The 17,259-nt window shown below is 46.1% G+C and overlaps 1 protein-coding gene across 1 annotated transcript in view; it reads right to left on the reverse strand.

The window, feature by feature from the left end:
* The window catches only part of PTDSS1 (phosphatidylserine synthase 1), a 75,423-nt gene that overhangs the window by 1,814 nt on the left and 56,350 nt on the right, over window positions 1-17,259 (reverse strand). Inside the window, exons 9-12 of the mRNA XM_007934851.2 lie at window positions 16,319-16,384; window positions 8,706-8,805; window positions 2,213-2,281; window positions 1,306-1,375 (exon numbers count right to left, since the gene is read on the reverse strand). Of these exons, the coding sequence (XP_007933042.1) occupies window positions 1,306-1,375; window positions 2,213-2,281; window positions 8,706-8,805; window positions 16,319-16,384 (305 nt within the window). The remainder of the gene's footprint in view (window positions 1-1,305; window positions 1,376-2,212; window positions 2,282-8,705; window positions 8,806-16,318; window positions 16,385-17,259) is intronic.

The following is a 17,259-nucleotide window of genomic DNA, read 5'->3' on the forward strand; positions in this document are numbered from 1 at the left end:
GGTAGCATAGTGCCTAAGGTACTTGACTGCTAACCAGAAGGCTGGCGGTTCAAACCCACCAGCCACTCCTCGGAAGGAAGATGGGGCAATCTACTTCGGCAGTGATACTGCCTCGGAAACCCAAGGAGGGGTCGCTATGAGTCAGGTCCGACTCGATGGCACATAACAACAGACAACAACCACCTTTCGTTTAAATACCTCTCCACCGGTTATCACCCAGTCACCACCGACTCGTGTTAACCCCATGTGGGCCACAGGGTTTCCAGTGGCTGATCTTTCGGAAGCAGGTTGGCAGGCCTGTCTTCCGAGGTGCCTCTGGATGGACTGGACCCACACCTCTCGGATAGCAGCCAAGCTTGTTAACCGCTGGCACCAATCAGAGACTCAAACATATGTCTACCACTGTTCAGTCCTTTTTAGTGGAGAGCCTGGATCTGTAAGAGGCGGCTCTAAAGAAAGGAAGTCTGGGAAGGTTTCTGGCTCCTGTTAGCATTCCAAGACAGGTCGCTAATCCTACACTGACCTGGAGGAACCATCTCAAAAGGGGTGACAGGCAACTTAGCAGGGTGCACTGACATTTCCCAGGAGATTGCTAATAAACTTGATCCCGAAAGGACTCAGGGGAGCAAGAGGAAGAGCAGAGCTTTCTTCTCCCCAGCCCCAGGCCCACTCAGGTTCTCTGCCAATGCTGTGAGCTGAAATGCACAGTCGCTAGTGTTCCTCATCTCTCCTCCTCTGCCTAGCCTCCCATTCAGCTCATAGGAATGGACAAAGAATCACTGCCCAAAGGCGTCTCCTCAGGGCCATTATTCCACAAGCCTCATTCTGGACAATAACCAGGTGGCCCCAAATCTTTGCAAAAGGCTCCTTGGAGATCCCCAGGATCCCTGAGTACACTATTAAAATCCCTCTAAGATGGGTCGGCCTCTTGAATAAATGCAATCAGATCCTTCTACCTTTTCCGAAAGGCTTCTCTTCCTGGCACACGATTTCTCTCACCCCTTTTCTCATGACAACAGCCAAGAAGAAGGGCATGCTCATGCACCGAACTGGAGACGGTGCTGGTCTCATTCCATTTTCCTGCCTCAGGAAAGGCAGAGCAACAGTGTGCCTCTTCTTACAGCAAAACTCTGAGCAGATCTTGTGAGCACTTTGCTTGTTTCTTAAGTAACAGGAGACACGGATGAGTAGGTCTGAGCCCACTCAGCCAACACTCAGAACATAAATGCTGAGTGCAAACCTTCTTATTGGGCCTAAGGAGGCAGAGGACCCAGCGAAGTTTCAAATCATGAACAAGAAAGATACCTTTTGAGGCCTTGCCATGCGGCCAGGAGATATCTGGGCTGTAGGTACCGTCTTCACACTCTGAATAGGTCTAGAGGGAAAGAGAGAGACTGAGGGTCAGAATGTCCAGTCCTCCCTGGCAGGTGGGGCAGGACAGGGCCCTGAGGATGCCTGGGTTTGAGGCTCTGTCCCTGCTTTGCCCAGGCTGAGGACGGCACTAGTAAGTGACAAAACCTCCTAGTGCTTACATTTCCTCACTACAAAACCAAGGCTCTTCTGTCTTCTGGAAACCAATGGGGCAGTTCTACTCTGTCCCAAAGGGTCGCCATGAGTTGGAATCAACTTGATGGCAATGGGTTTGGTTTTTTTGGGTTTTGTCTCCCAGGGTAAGTCAGAGAATGCAGAATTAATCTTCTAGAAAGTGCCTTTAGTTTCTCAGACTAAAAGTATGAATAAAGGTGTAATGTAATAAAGGTGTTTTGTTTACTTGAAAAAAAAAATCACAGTCAATGAGATTTTTATAGTGCTTTAAGCCCGTTCACATCTCTTCTCTAACCCTCGTCACTAGTCTGAGGAGGGCAGGGCAGGTGTTACCTGTGTTTTACAGTTGGGGAGGCCCAGACAGCCATAGTTGAAGAGGCTCGCACCAAGTAGAAGCGCTGGGAATAAAACCCAGGCCTTCCAAAAATGGTGCTTTCCCCAGTGTTTTAAAATAAATATAAAACCCTGTACAAAAGGAGGATTCAAAATGCTGACCTACTGAACAGGGCAAGTACAAACAAGAACGGCAACAGACAGGGAACGGATTATGAAGTGAGGAGTCTCTGTGAGCACCGTCTGAGGCCACGGAACGTGAGGATGCTCCAGGCTAAAGTGCAAAGCAGGAGGGGACTGTTCTCAAGACTTGTTTCTGTCCTTCCTTCTGTACCTTCTCTCGATGACCATAGTGTTCTGCGTACCACACCATGCCGTACAAACACAGGAAAGTCGTAAAAGCCTGGAAGAGAAAAACAAGCACAAAACCATGTTACAGATGTCACTGCCTAAATGAATAAACAAATCGCTGTCCCAGAACCTTGGAGTTTCGACGGGGATTCACTGAAGACGGCTTGGTGCATGTTGCCATCCCTCGAGGACAACAAAATGGCCAGATAAGGCAGAGACTGCACCCCAGGAAATGAGTGCGGGAGCATCCCCCAAGTTTCGGCAAGAGCTCTGACGAGGCCACAGGTACTGCGTGTGCCACAACGTCCAGCTGCACGTTTTACAAGGGTGGTAAGGTGGGCTGCGTTTTCTTAACAGCTTTGCAAGTTCTTCCTTTTTACAGACAATCCCTCCCTCCCTCCCCCGAGAAACACAGGGCTCTCAATATTCCTAGATTCAGCTTTCGGGGGGGCTGTAGAAATGAGTCTTGGTAGTGCAACAGTTAAGCGCTCAGCTGCAAAGCTAGTGGCTCCCTGGGAAAAAGACCTGGCAATCTGTTCTCATGAAGATTCCCCCAGATCAAACCAAACCCACTGTGTAAGTCAATTCTGTCTCACAGCAACACTACAGGACTGAGCAGAAATGCCCCATAGTTTCCAAGGCTGAAACATCTTTATGGAAGAAGACTGTTACAGCTCTCTCCTGCAGAGCACAGCTGGAGGGTTTGAATTTCTGACCTTCAGGTTAGCAGCCGAGCACTTATACTACTGTGCCACCAGGGCTCCTCCTGTAAAGATTATAACCTAGAAAACCCAACGGGGCAGTTTTATGCTGTCATGTGGGATCGCTATGAGTCAAAACCGACTTAACAGCACCTAACAATAGCAACACAGGTATAAACAAAGACAGATTGTATGTCCATACATCTTTCTATCTCCTTCCATCTACCAATCCATTCCCAGAGAAAGAAAAGCATCATGGGAACAGCTGGTGCCAGCAAGCTACCCTGCACCTCAGTCTGCAGCCCAGTCTAGGGGGTGGAGCAAAGACAAACAGGGAAAGCTACTTAGGGGCTGTGACTTCTCATCACTGTAGCGTATAGTCTAGCTTTGGCCCAGTTTCCTGTAGGTCCACAACATTTACTGTCTCCTGGGTGCACTTCATCGTAAGCTCCAGAAAAGAAAGGGCTCAGAGTGCTCTGGCTGGCCTTCGCCTTCCACGCCAAAGAAGCGGGAACAGTGGCACGGTCGAAAGACTGCCTAAGAGCTACTAGTTCATGTTCTACTAGATCCATATGCAGACTGGGATCTTAGAGATTTAAAGAAAAGCTCCCATATTCCCATTTAAAAATAAAGCAGTGAAAGAATATGTTACAATTATAAAATAAGAAGGAACCAACCTTTAAAATGTTCTAGTACTTGCTCAGAATGCTAACATACGCCAACATTAAATGGACCATTTTTACAATAATGGAACCAGAAGAGATTACAGAAGATTTTCAGTGTTACTCTGGGGAGAGGCGGAGGGCAGGTTTTGCCACCCTCACACCAGCCAGTGGCTGTGGGGTGGAGGTGGCGAGTTTGGCCAGAGAAAGGTCCAACTAGACCGACAGAGAGCAGTGATGGCTGGCTAGACTGTCATTACGAATTCTGCCCACCAGAGGGCAGGCCCATGTGGCTCCTCCGGGCCCTTCCTGGCCCTCGAACCTGCCAGGGCCCCCATACCTGGGAGGGTGGGCAGGGGCGGCTGGGGCCCTCTCCCAATAGCAGACTGAGGGGAGTCCTGGCTTTGCAGAGTGCTAGGCAAACACTGGCAGGTGGGCAGCAACAACGGGTGATTATCACAATCACCAAAGGACCTGCTGTGGCTGCCAAATTTACCACTTCACCTGAGATTTTAAAAAGGTGCCCATTTTACACTCGTCCTGGGAAACAAAAGCTTGTAATTTATGGGTTTGCACTCACACCTGCGGAAATCTAGGCAAGTACCCACTTAAAATGTCGAGGCCCAGGTTTAAAATAACAATTGTACAGATTTTGTTTGAAGAAGGGAGTAGGGGGATGTGTGGGACGAGAGCCAGGCCGGAGTCCACTAGCCTCGGCGGCAGTGACAGGTGGTGACGGCGACGACAGCACAAACCCATGGCTCCCAAGAACGGTAATAAACATTCGAATACATCGTGATCCATCAGACAATTGCTTCCAGACGCTTTTTACTACCATGAGGGATCTCTGCTGCCACATTAATCGTAAATTACGTGCATGTTCTCTCACCACCAGAGGAACACTTGGGGCTTTGTTTCTCCGAGCAAGGTGGGAGGCGCTGGGGAGGTTAATGAGCTCCTACTGCATCCGTTCTCACCTAAGTCTGCAATCCGTCTTCATGGATCTGCCCTGAGACCTTGTTCCCATTTTTCTTTAACTGGTACATGTGCAAAGTTGTGGGAACCCCAGACCATCTCATCCAAAGTCTTCATCCAGTCGGGGGCCGCATTCTACCTCTTCAAAGTTCTGGGGTTACTGCTCCTCTTCCTTGGCCTCCCCACAAAATTCCAACCTCAGCCTGCTTCTCTTCCCACAGTACGCTTTCTTTGACTCTTAACTAATTCCATAGCTTCCACCATACCCTACATACCAATGGCTCCCACGTCTTTATCCCCAAGGCTGACTGAGTCTTTCCAATAGTACCGGACTGACTAGCGTTTCAATGACACACGACACCTTTATCCCCAAGCTCTAAAACCAAAACAAACCAAACCCACTGCCAACGCATATAGACCACACAAGACAGAGTAGAACTGCCCTATGGGGTTCCCAAGGCTGTAAATCTTTTATGGAAGCAGACTGCCACATCCTTCTCCCACGCAGTGGCTGCTGGGTTCAAATGGCCAACCTTTCAGTTAGTGGCCAAACGCTTAACCACTGTGCCACCAGGGCTCCCTCAAACCTCAACTCTCCTGAACCAGATACATTTCCTCCATCAATTACAGCCATGACAGCCACCCAGCAGCACACAACTTGGAGTTACTCTCATGTCCATCCCAATGGGCAGTGCTTTCCAATCTAGGGTGCTCATCTTCCACTACCGTATCAGATAACTTTCTGTTGTGATCTCTAATGTTTTCATTGGCTGATTTTCTGAAATAAATTACCAGGTTTTTCTTCCTACTCTGTCTTAGTCTGGAAGCTCTGCTGAAACTTGTTCACTATTGGTGGCCCTGCTAGTATTTGAAATACCAGAGGCATAGCTTCCAGTATCATAGCAAAACACAAGCCACCAAATGATGACAGACTGAAAGATGGATAGCGAGGGGCTAAAGGATTAGTGTCTCCAATTCTGGGGTTCAATTTAGGAAGCTTCCTGTTGCTGTGCACCTATAGCTGACATTGAAAATAGTAGGATTCTCAGTAAAAAAACATGATATTCTGATCTCTAGATTCTTCTCCCACTCTCTTAATTACTTTTGAACTTGAATGGGTAAAAATAATGTTACAGGTATATCTTGTTTTATTGTACTTTGCTTTAATGTGTTTCACAGATACTGCATTTTCTACACATTAAAGGTCTGTGGCCAGCCCGTGCTGAGCAAGCCTATCAGCATCATTTTCCCAACAACATGTACTCATATTGTATCTCGATGTCACATTTCGGTAATTCTCACAATTATTTCAAACTTTCATAATGTTATTGAACACTTAAAAGACTACAGTATAATGTAAACATAACTTTCATATGCACTGGGAAATCGAAAAATTTGTGTGACTCGCTTTATTGCAATACAGGCTTTATTGCTGTGATCTAGAAACAAACCCGCAGTATCTCTGGGGTTTGCCTGTATTTCTTTAGTCCCTTGAGTCCCCAACAATAGGAAATGATGGCACAACAGAGTCAGCTCTGAATTTTGGAAGAGCAACTTGGCAGCAGCATGGAGAACGAATTCAAGGGGCAGGAGGGTGAGAAAATAGGGGTACCCCAGTCTGCCATGCTGGAGTCAGGTCACGTGCTACAATTTGCAGCCTTGAAGTGCACCTGACGGAGAGAAAGCAGAGAAGACCCATTTAAAAGGAAAGCTCTGGGCACAGCTGACAGCCTTGCCCGGCCTATTTCTTCATCTTGTCTCACTAGGACTGAAAATTTTTATCTGAGCATTGATTCTGGAGTTTAAATACAAAGGGATCATTATTTCCTTTCATCGTTCAAGATGAAACAGGATAGAACTGGCTCAGGTACGTGGGCACAGGATTTCTAACAAGTAACTCTAAGAATACACACTGCAAAAGGCATTAAAGACACTTTGAAAATACAAAGTTTAACTTTGCAATTGAAGAAGAAAAAAAAAGACTGGAGACTGATTAATCTGACTTAGCTACAGATCCAACGACCAATTTATAGGAAATACAAAGGACAAAGAAATACATTACATTATAGTACAGGATACTGTCAGTAAAATCCAGACCACAGGAAAATCTATAGAAAAAAGAACTGGCTTCTTCAACAAATAAAATGCAAAGGAAAGAGACATACAGAGATAGAGGGCAAACCTATAGATTATAAGACCTAAAAGACACGCCAACCAATCAGAACCCATGAATACTGACTCCAACACACCATGAAAAATTCTACCTGTAACACTGATTAGACCGTTGATGTCATTAAGGCATTAATGTTCATTCTTTTTCCATGTGATAACGGTATGGTGGCTGTGAAGCAAGAAAGGCATTCTTAACCTTTTCGAGCTACATCCTAAACTACTAGAGGTGGACCTGTTGTTTATTGTTGTGTGCCATCAGGTTGATGCCAACTCGTAAGAGACTCTTTGTAACAGAGAACTGCCCCACATGGATTCCTAGGCTGTAATCTGTATGGGAAGGAGCCCTGGTGGTGCAGTGGTTAAGTACTTGGTTGCTAACCGAAAGATCTGTGGTTCAAATCTCCTGCTCCACAGGAAAAAGATATGGCAGACTGCTTCCACAAAGATTTACAGCCTTGGGAACTCTATGGGGCAGTTCTACTCTGTTCTACAGGGTTGCTATGAGCTGGAATCACTCGATGGGTTTGGTTTTATGGTTTACTCTTTGCAGGAGCAGACTGCCAGGTCTTTTCTCCCACAGAGCGGCTGGTGGGTTGGAACCCCCAACATTTTGGATAGCAGCTAAGCACTTACCTGCTGTGCCACCAGGCTCCTTAACGGTGACTGTGCTTCATAATAATTTGGGGTGGGAAGAGGAGATAGGTATATGAAGGACACACAGGATTAGCCATGAGTTAATCAAGTTCAAACTGGATGATAGGTTGATCAAGTCTCTACTTTTAATTATGTTTGAAATTTTCCATGATTGAAATAAAAGCCTCAAGCTAATTTTATCAACCAAGTAAAGTTAAAGTGAAGAATTTTAAGCTTACATGTAAATTAAGAACTTTTCTCCAAAACAGCAATTCTTAAAAAATTCAATTAAGAAGGCTAGTATAATGTTGGGGAGTATCTTTCTTCACTTTAAAGGTGAGGAAAAAGTTCCAGAAGGGACTGAGCCCCTCTATCTACTACTCTACAAGATTTGTGAATGAAAGCTGGACTTCCAAGGAACCATGCCAAACAGAAGACTATGGGAGTTTATGAAACAGTCTATGTCCAGAACAAAGTTACAATCACAGACATAAAGGCAAATAAATCATCAGCATAAGGTGGCATAAACTGTGTGTAAAATTGTAAAATAAGTAATACACAAAGTCTCTAAAACTTTGAGAGCGCTTGAGGATTGGGGTTGACTTCCCCTCAAAGCTCTTCCCGTCAAAGTAGAAACCACCTTCCATGGGGCTGGGCTTATAAAGCCTGCCATAGGGCAGAAATTGCTTAGTCTGATGACCTTTGAAAATGTCTTCCACTGCCTATAAATTATGTTATTTTGGACATAAACTCCCATATAGGGATAACCAAAAAATAAAAAACTCACTGCTGTCGAGCCGGATCCAACTTATAGCAACCCTCCTTGGGCTTCTGAAGTGGTATCTCTACAGAAGTAGATTGCCCAGTCTTCCTTCCCAGGAAGGTTTGAACCACCAGCCTTCTGGTTAGCAGTCAAATGCCTTAGGCACTACACCACCAGAGCTCCTACTGATGAAGTGATGAAGGAGTGGTCCCTGTAACTGTCCCTCTTCCCTCATGGCAGTCCTTAAATTCTTAGCATGTGTAGGTGAATTCCTGTACATTAAATAAATGTACGTATGGTACACGTACTGAGGGCATGTGACTGGAACCTGCCGAGGTGACCCATTTCAGGAACTGTGTGGTCCTATGTGTTTTACTCTTGAACTTCAGACTGCAACAACCTGTGAACAATCTTGGGGTATTACAAGCCGAGTGACTTCTCTATAAATTTCTAGGGAATCTTGGCACACAAGAGTATTGATTTTTTTGTTGTTACTGTTTGTATTTTATTTTTTAAGAGATACCATGGCAGTTTAGCTAACACTGTTAGGCAAAAAGAATAATGACTTACCACACAAAGAAGCCAAAGTACAACATAAAGTATTTGGGTCTTGGAGAAGAGATCTTGCCCAAATTTTATGCAAACAATAGCTTCCAGGAAACCAATGACCCTAGTTAAACAAAGAACAAGAGGTTAAATATTAACTCATCTCACCAAAGTATAAATTACCAGAAATATGCACTATTTAATCAAAAAGTTCACTGGTCACAAAATTTCCGCACCAACCACTGGTAGCAGGTACCCACAGAATGACATTGCTCTAGCCCACTATACTTTTAGACATAGTTTTATTTAACCTCTTCCTTCCTCCTAGACCAAAATTTCAACTCATACATTTTAGCAGTCAGATGACCAGGTGTGGACTAGAACGATGGGCCCCATGGGCGGGACAGTCTGTCGCTACTTGGGGTTTCTGGCATTGCTGATGTTTTCCTAAGGGATATGTTTATGGAGGAAGGGTATTCCACAACTGAGAGCAACAGAGACCCATGGGGAGGGCGTGGGACAGAGTGAGCTCTATCAAGGACACGTTTACCTTATTGGTATCATTTGAATTTTTCATAACAAGAATATAATCAAACATTATTTGCATAATTAAAAATCCATTTTACAAAAGCATAAAACAGTGTTGAATCAGCACTGTTATCATCTACCTCAGAGTGTTGATGTCCGTGTGGGGTGGGCTGTCCCACCCCGAACCCTCCCAAGCACAGGGAACCTCAACCCGTGCAGGGCGGCTTGCTCCATCAGTAAACCTCTTCTCCTGCTGGAAAGTCTGCCCTTACTCTGGGCTGGGACCTACCTCCTATCCTTTCTTCCCATGGGTCTGAGCTCTGCCCTCAGCCACAGAGGGTGAGTCTGATCCTCCCAAATGACAGGTTTTCAGTAACTTAAAGCAGCAACCACATCCTCTCCCAGCCTTCTAGTGTATTTCCACATTAAACATCCCTTTATATTTCGGCAATAAAAATCCTTTCTCCTCACTTGGTCTGTAAGCGGACAATTTTGCTAAATTCAAAAATGTTAGAAAACCAAACCAAACTAAAAAACGCTAACTTTGTGCTTTCACCCTTTAATTAAACATTAAAGAAAGAAGCCATTCTTGTGTTCCATATTCTCATTTAGGAATATAAAGATAAGGCCTTTATTCATGTTCAGAGCTCGAAGGTGAGAACGGATGAACTGCGGGTTCTACAGCTGCTCGGGTGATCCCAAAAACTGCATGAGAATACTGATCCCACACGACTCAACTCCAGGTGCTCCTTGCTCAAGATAGAACCTGGACAGTGAAGACTGGCATACTTACGCAGACAGACATTCCCTGGAAAGGAGAGAAGGCTCAGTCCCTCTCTCCTGTGGCAGATCCAAAGGTCACTGCCGTCACCAAATGCATGGACGGCTCTAAGCGACGGAACTAGGACCTAGGGCCGTTCCAGCAAGGCAGAAGATAAAGGATGGAATATAAAGGCACCTTGAGAGAGTTTGGGACTCCTCATTCCCTAATCCCAACTAAATAAGGTTTAAAGTGGTTGGATTGGCTTGTGTTTGCGAGCCACTGAGTCTATGCTAATGGTGGTGGAATAGTTTAGAAAAGGATAGTAAAAATGGTGGCACAACATAAAAAATGTCATCAATGTCCCTGAGCCGTAAATGTGGAAGTTGTTATATGTTGGTGAATGTTTTGGTGGGTATGCTTTCACCACAATAAAAGTTAAAAAAAAAAAAAAAAAATGAGTGGTTGACTTGAATCTTTAAAGCCATGATCCTTCCCCTCAAACACACTGCATTATGTGTGAGAAAGCATCATTTGAGCAGAGAGACCCATGAAGGCTTCTTGGTGCAGGGCTGAGCTTTACTATGATGTTAAGTCTAGACCATAGTCCAGCACTCCAAAACCAAACCAAACTCACTGCCGTCGACTCAGTTCCGACCCACAGAGACCCTGTAGGACAGAGTAGAACTGCTCCATAGGGTTTGTAGGCCACAATCTTTATGACAGAGCCCTGGTGGCACAGTGGTTAAGTGCGTGGCCGCCAACCAGAAGGCTGGTGGTTCTAAGTCACCAGCTGTTCCATGGGAAAAAGATGTGACAGTCTGCTTCTGTAAAAATGTACAGCTTTGGAAACCTCATGGGGCAGTACTACCTGTTCCAAAGGATCACTATGAGTGAGAATCAACTTGATGCCAGTGGGTTTAGGTTTGATTTCATCTTTACAGGAGCAGATCACTAGGTCTTTCTCCTATGAGCCAATGGGTAGGTTCAAATTGCCAACCATTGTGCCACCAGGGCTCCTAACATCCTTCTACAAGATTGCTATTTTTGTAGAAGACTCAAATGGCTGCTAGTTTAAGGTTGAGGGCAAGCACTTGGGCCCAGTGGGAGCCAATATTAAGCCTGCTACCTGGAGCTCTGGTAGCATAGTGCCTAAGGCACTTGACTGCTAACCAGAAGGCTGGCGGTTCAAACCCACCAGCCACTCCTCGGAAGGAAGATGGGGCAATCTACTTCCGCAGTGACACTGCCTCGGAAACCCAAGGAGGGGTCACTATGACAGGTCCGACTCGACGGCACATAACAACAACAACAACAACAACCTGTTTCAGCACCAACCTCCTCACCACTAGGGGCTCCCTCTACTCAATTCACACTTAAATCTCTCTGATCCTAACCAGACTCAGAAAGTGGTGGACTGATGGAATTCACTGGGGCCTCTTCTACTTTGATCCCCATCCTTACCTTGAATCAGCAAGGTTCAAAGGCAAACAAACCTTTGCATTGCTGGAGGTGCTTCTGCCTGGGGGAAAACACTCAAAAAACTCTCATAGTGACCCCTCCTTGGGTTTCTGAGGCAGTATTACTAGGGAAGTAGAATGTCCCATCTTCCTTCCAAGGAGTGGCTGGTAGGTTTGAATCGCCAGCCATCTGGTTAGGAGTCAAGTGCCTTAGGCAGTACGGAAAATCACTAGAAACCCCTATTAGCCTCAGTCTGCTGACTCACACACTCTCCACTGCCATTCTCTTTGGAGCCGACTCCACAAGGTGAAAAACGAGGACAGTGCACAGCCAAGGACAAGGCATTCATTCTCCTCAAGGAATGAACAAAATGTAAGCAGGGTGACAGAGAAATCAGGGCACAAATGCTCTAGGCTGAGAAGCAAAGGGCAGGTTTCTGGTTTGCCAACAAGACTTGGCCTGGATTCTGAGGATGTCCACAGCAAGGCCATGCCTTCCACACGCACTGCTTCAGAGCTGATACACGGCTGGGATGCTCAGGAGGTGGGCGAGTCCCTTCACCAGCAGTAGCCAGCCCTCCTAATAGCAGACTTGAGACATGCACGCCCATAACAACACTGCTATGCAAACACGCAGGTAGCAGGAGGTGTTTCTGAAGTTCAGAGGAGCGAGGTTCCAGTTCTGATTAGAGTGACCAACCCCCTTTTTGAAGAAAGTCATGGCCAAGCTGGGCCTTAACAGACAGATAAAATTTCAGTTGTGTTCCTTGGCCCTTTTTTGGTTTCCAAAGAACCACAAGGGTGGGGTGAGTGAGTAGAGGGGCGAAAGGGCCCTGGCTGGCACGTGGAGGGCAGTTCGGCTCTACTGTTTTTAAATACATTAGGGTTTATGGCAAGATTTCATTTGAGGAAAGGGACTGAGTTGCTATAAAAACTTTTTTTCTAACTATCACCGGTGGTCTTGAGATGGTGGTGGAGGCACTTTTGAGTGAGGGAGCAGGGAGTGGCCGGATGACACTTGCGGCTAGAGAGGATGACAAGACAATCACGGACAGGATGCGTGAAGCGGGAGAACTGGGGCAGGGATACGGACTACAAAGCTACCCCAGCAGCACATGCCCACAGGCCTGAAGCACAGGCGTGGACGGGGAAGGTGGGCGGGGGGCAGACTATGAAACACAGGAAGAGGCCTCAGTTCACCAGTGCTGGGCAGGGGCAAGGATGAGGCTCCTACAGCCATCGGCCCTCAGTACACTCCTTCTGGAAAGGACCCTGTGTTTCATGGCTGTACTGATCCTTCAAATAAAAAAAGATTCTGAGGCTCTGCACCTGGGAGAGTAACAGCACATTATCTAACTGTGAGGGCAGCAAGGGGTGGCATGGGAAGCTGGCAAAGGATATTGAGAAGAAACAGAAAAGTCTGTGGAAAAGCAGGAGAGAAGTTGCAGGAGATAGAGGAGAGCTCCAAGATGGCAGACACTGTGGAGAAGATACGTGAGGGGAGGCTGAAGATGAGGCTGGAAGTGACCTTGGAGAGAATTACTTAGCAGAGCAGCAGAGGCAGAGCTGGATGGCGGGAGTGGGCTGTAAAGGGCATGCCGGCAGGACTGAGGGCACACACAGCAAGGAGATGGCACGGCACCGCGCGGCTCTCTCAGAGCACTCAGGCCAAGGAGACGCCTGCCTTCCCGTCAAGCTCAGCCCAAGAATTCACAGGCAGAGGAAAGGGGACTGCCAGTCCTACTCCAGCCAGAGCGTGGCCTCCTCCCTCTCGGGACCAAGTGACAGAACAATCTTTTCATTATGAACCAGGCTGACACTTGCCTTGTGAGGCACAGAAGTTCAGCTGTAATCGCGCTGGGGTGGGGTGGGGAGAGAGGAAGATGATGGAAACTGCACAAGCTGGGGAGCATGTTCACAGTAGTCCTAAGAATCCCCAAGAGGTGAAGGACATAAATGGGCCTTTCCAAATGGAGAAGCGGCCGACTTTGCCACACCACCGCTCTCTCCCTGGTAGGGTTCCACTCCCTAGCCGACGGTGCCCCATCTCTGCAACGCATGACACGCTTAAGAATGAAAGGATTAAAAGCTCAGATCTATGGAGCAGCTGTTGGAGACCACATTGCAAGTCCATTTTCAGCTACACCAGCAAGTAATTAACACAGACTTTTTGAGAGTGTACTATTTACAGTAGGCAAGTGCTCTCATCAAGAGAAATAGCTGGTGTGGACTGGTGGGAAAGAAACTTCAGGTGGTTCTATCTGAACTTGTCCCTTCTCCTCCTCTCCTCTGCCACCTCCCCAAAGGCAAACTGGCAAAATTCTGGAATATCACTCCATGCGGCACCCCACTCTGTACCATCTCACACCTCTACACCTTGCTGAAGACCTTAGTCATTCCACAATTAGTGAAAAGAAGGCTACGAAACACCTAGTGATTGAATTACTAAAGGCAGGTAGACGTTTAAACATGTTCTGCGTTGATAAGAGAGGAAATAAGAATAAATTGAGGGTGACAGGGAGTCGGAGGGAGGGCTGGGCAGGAGAGGAAGATGCCGGCCTCAGAGGGGCAAACAGAGAACACAGGCTGAGTGGAAGCTCGGGCCTCCTGTTTTGCCTGCCACTGACCAGCAGGGGGTGTCTCTGGCCTGCGCTCACACCCGCAGGCGGCCCTGCTGTGCCTGATTTAGGAGGGGCATTTGTTACTCTGCAGCATAACCAACTAGTCCTCAGACGAGTCGTTAATCTTGGTAACTTTGTTCTGGGGGCTCTCTATTCTCAATAAACATAGTAAATAAGTCCAATGATGTCCCATCTGCATTTTACTCATTTTCTGACAAGTTACAACTTTCTGGAGCAGCTCTTGCCACCACCCTTTGGCCTAGTTCATCTCTGTCATCTCTCCCACCATGGGTATTCTTTTCTGACAGCCTGATGAGAAACGCTACCCCCTTCTCTAATTCACGTCAAATTTTTTTTCAACAGGTAAACAGACAGGGTCTTGTAGAAAACATCTATCTATTCTACAACACAATAAGACCTTGCCAAAGAGTTTTAAATATGAAGGAAAAATGCATGTGGAAAGAGCACGTAAGTGGGAGAGGAGAGGGCTCAAACACAGAGGCCCCACATCCTGCCTTGCATCACGCAACAACCACGTCCCACACCCCAAGGGGAAAGTCTCCCTGGCTCAGTGAATTAGCAATGTGGGTAGACGTGTTTCTCTCTCCTTCTAGATCATTAAACAAAGGGAATCTAATCCATCTTGTCATCCTTCAGGCTGCAATCACTTTAGGTTGGAATATTAACTTACACCACAGAACTCGTAAGAAACAAATGACAACCGCCCTTTGTCTTCAGGGGAAAAAACTTTTTTTTGTCTTCGGGGGAAAAAACAACTAAACCTGAGTATCAACGTGTTTATCCTTTAGAATTACAGGTGACCTTCAGAACCGGGAATGAGAGCTGAGGTACAAGTACACGTGTGCACATGTATGCACACACGCAGAACAGTATTTGGAAGGAGTGCCACTGAAACGTTAGCAGCAATTATCTTTGAATGGTTGGCTTTTATGGGTGGATGATCTAGTTTCTTTGGCGGCACAAGGGTTAAACACTCAGTTGCTAACCGAAAGGTGAAGTTCAAACTCACCCAGTGGCGACCCTGGCTTCCATAAAGGTTGCGGCTGAGAAAACCCTATGGGGCAGTTCTGTCACGTGGGGTTGCTACAAATCAGAAGTGACTTGATGGCACTCAACGGTGCATCCTTTTTTCCTACCATCTCTTTGTCAGACTGTCATAGTGTGTGTGGTAGCCACCCATGATGGACAGGTTTCAGCAGAGCCTCTAGACTAAGACAAACCAGGAAGAAAGGCCTGCAGATCTACTTCCAAGAATCAGGCTCAGTGCTGGATGTGCCCTCAGGTGAAGGTGCTCAAAAAGCAGTGGCTGCACCAATGGGCTGAGCAGACCAAACACCAAGAAGAACGGTGCAGGACCACACAACACTTCATTCGACAACAAACAACAACATAGTCCTTCCTGAGTACGTTTTTAATTCACAGAAGTCATTCTGTTTAAAAAAAATCTGATGAATGTAGTAACTTTTCCTCTACTGTAAGTTTCATCAAGTTTCCTTTATACTGTCACACTTGACTTAGAACTCAGACCAAGTTTTGAGTCTAAGCTACCTCAGGGACTAAACCTCGCGTACAGAGTTGTTGGACGTCTCTGGAACGCTGGCTGGCAAATGGGATGGTATACTGCTGATGTTTAAGCAGAGGGACCATTTACCTGAGACGCTAAAGAGGGTCCCACATTTAACATCGGGGGGTTATTCTAGATAACCTACAGCCTCTTTCAAGTTAGTCAAATAGTCAATTAAAATATAGCACTTCCATCTCTAATAACACAATAGATTATGACCATGCAGTTATGTCTTAATTCTCTTTGGAAATGAAAAATGATACCCTGGGGTAGAGCAAGCTGCTGTTTTAAAGCATCCTTTTGATACAAATATAAAATGAAGCGTGGGTAAGCCCATGATGGGACGGGGTCCCAAATGCACACGACATGCAACCCATTTTCTCTGATTTGTTGAGTAAAGTAGGTCTCAGAGTTCTAAGGAGGAAAAAACTTATGGTTTCTCTTTTTTTTTTTTTTTTTAAGTAAAGCCATTTTTAAACCTTTTCTCGATAACTTGCTGACTATTCTAAGCTTAAGTCAGAAAACGGAATGTTAAAAATCAATGGGACATGAAAAACGGCAAAACATGTCCACCTGCCTGCAGAGGAAAACTGCACCGAGAGGCACTTCCCAGAGCAGCAGAAAATACCCAAAGGAGTGCAGAGGCTCAAAGGGCTGGGCCTCCACGCTAGCGGGCCACTCACCCGAACACCCAGCACTGGGTCCCCACGCGCTTGCACTGCGTGTCCGTGAGGTAGGCGTAGTACTGTCTGAAAGAGCACAAAGGGAGAATGCAGTGAGGGCTTCTGGAGGAATGACAAGTCAGTATATTTGTCTGATACAATTAAATGACGTTGACGGAGTGAATAGAAAAGATGTCCCTGCCTGTTTCATACACTCAGGCTGCCTGGCCTAGTTTTATGAGAGGAACGGAAAGTCAGTGGCTGCTGAGACATTCCTGTAAGAGGTTAGAAGTTCGGAGTAGGTCATGGAGGGGGAGGGAACACAGTTAAAAGAGGCAGGTCACTGGCAAAGAGAATAATTCAGTGTACTGACGGTTCAGGCAATTCAGCTTATAGAGCCCCAGGGCCCTGGGCCAGGGTATGGGTCTTAGCTCTTCATACACAGGGGCTTCTTGAGGTCAACTCTACTGCTGAGTAACTGTCTCCTCTGGCTCTCTCCAGAACAAGGTTACTTATCATACCCAGGCAAGAAGTAGACAGATGTTGACTCTCAAAAACCAGAATAAGACGCCCGCAGCACTTCAGTCACTGAATGACAATGATTTTTTCCCAAAAAATATTTGTTATTGTTGAAAATATACACAAGGAACATACAGCAATCAACAATTTCCACATGTACAATTCAGTTAATACTGATTACATCAAGTTGTACAACCATTCTCACCATCCCCCATAACATAAACTCACTGCTCCCTAAGCATCCTATCTAATCTTTTGAGTTGCTGTTGTCAGTTTGATGCCATACAAATCATTCTCTGAAAGAGCATAATGGTCAGGGTAGACAATCTTTACTAAATGAATTAAACTATTGTTTGGTTTAAAGATTATTTCAGAAGATATTTTTGGTTTGTTGTTGTTGTAGTTGTTATATGCCGTCGAGTTGGCCCCGACTCATAGCGACC

The sequence above is a fragment of the Orycteropus afer genome, unplaced genomic scaffold (assembly GCF_000298275.1).
Source record: "Orycteropus afer afer isolate SDZICR_OR568_19922 unplaced genomic scaffold, OryAfe1.0 scaffold00021, whole genome shotgun sequence".
In the NCBI taxonomy this organism is placed as follows: Eukaryota; Metazoa; Chordata; class Mammalia; order Tubulidentata; family Orycteropodidae; genus Orycteropus; species Orycteropus afer.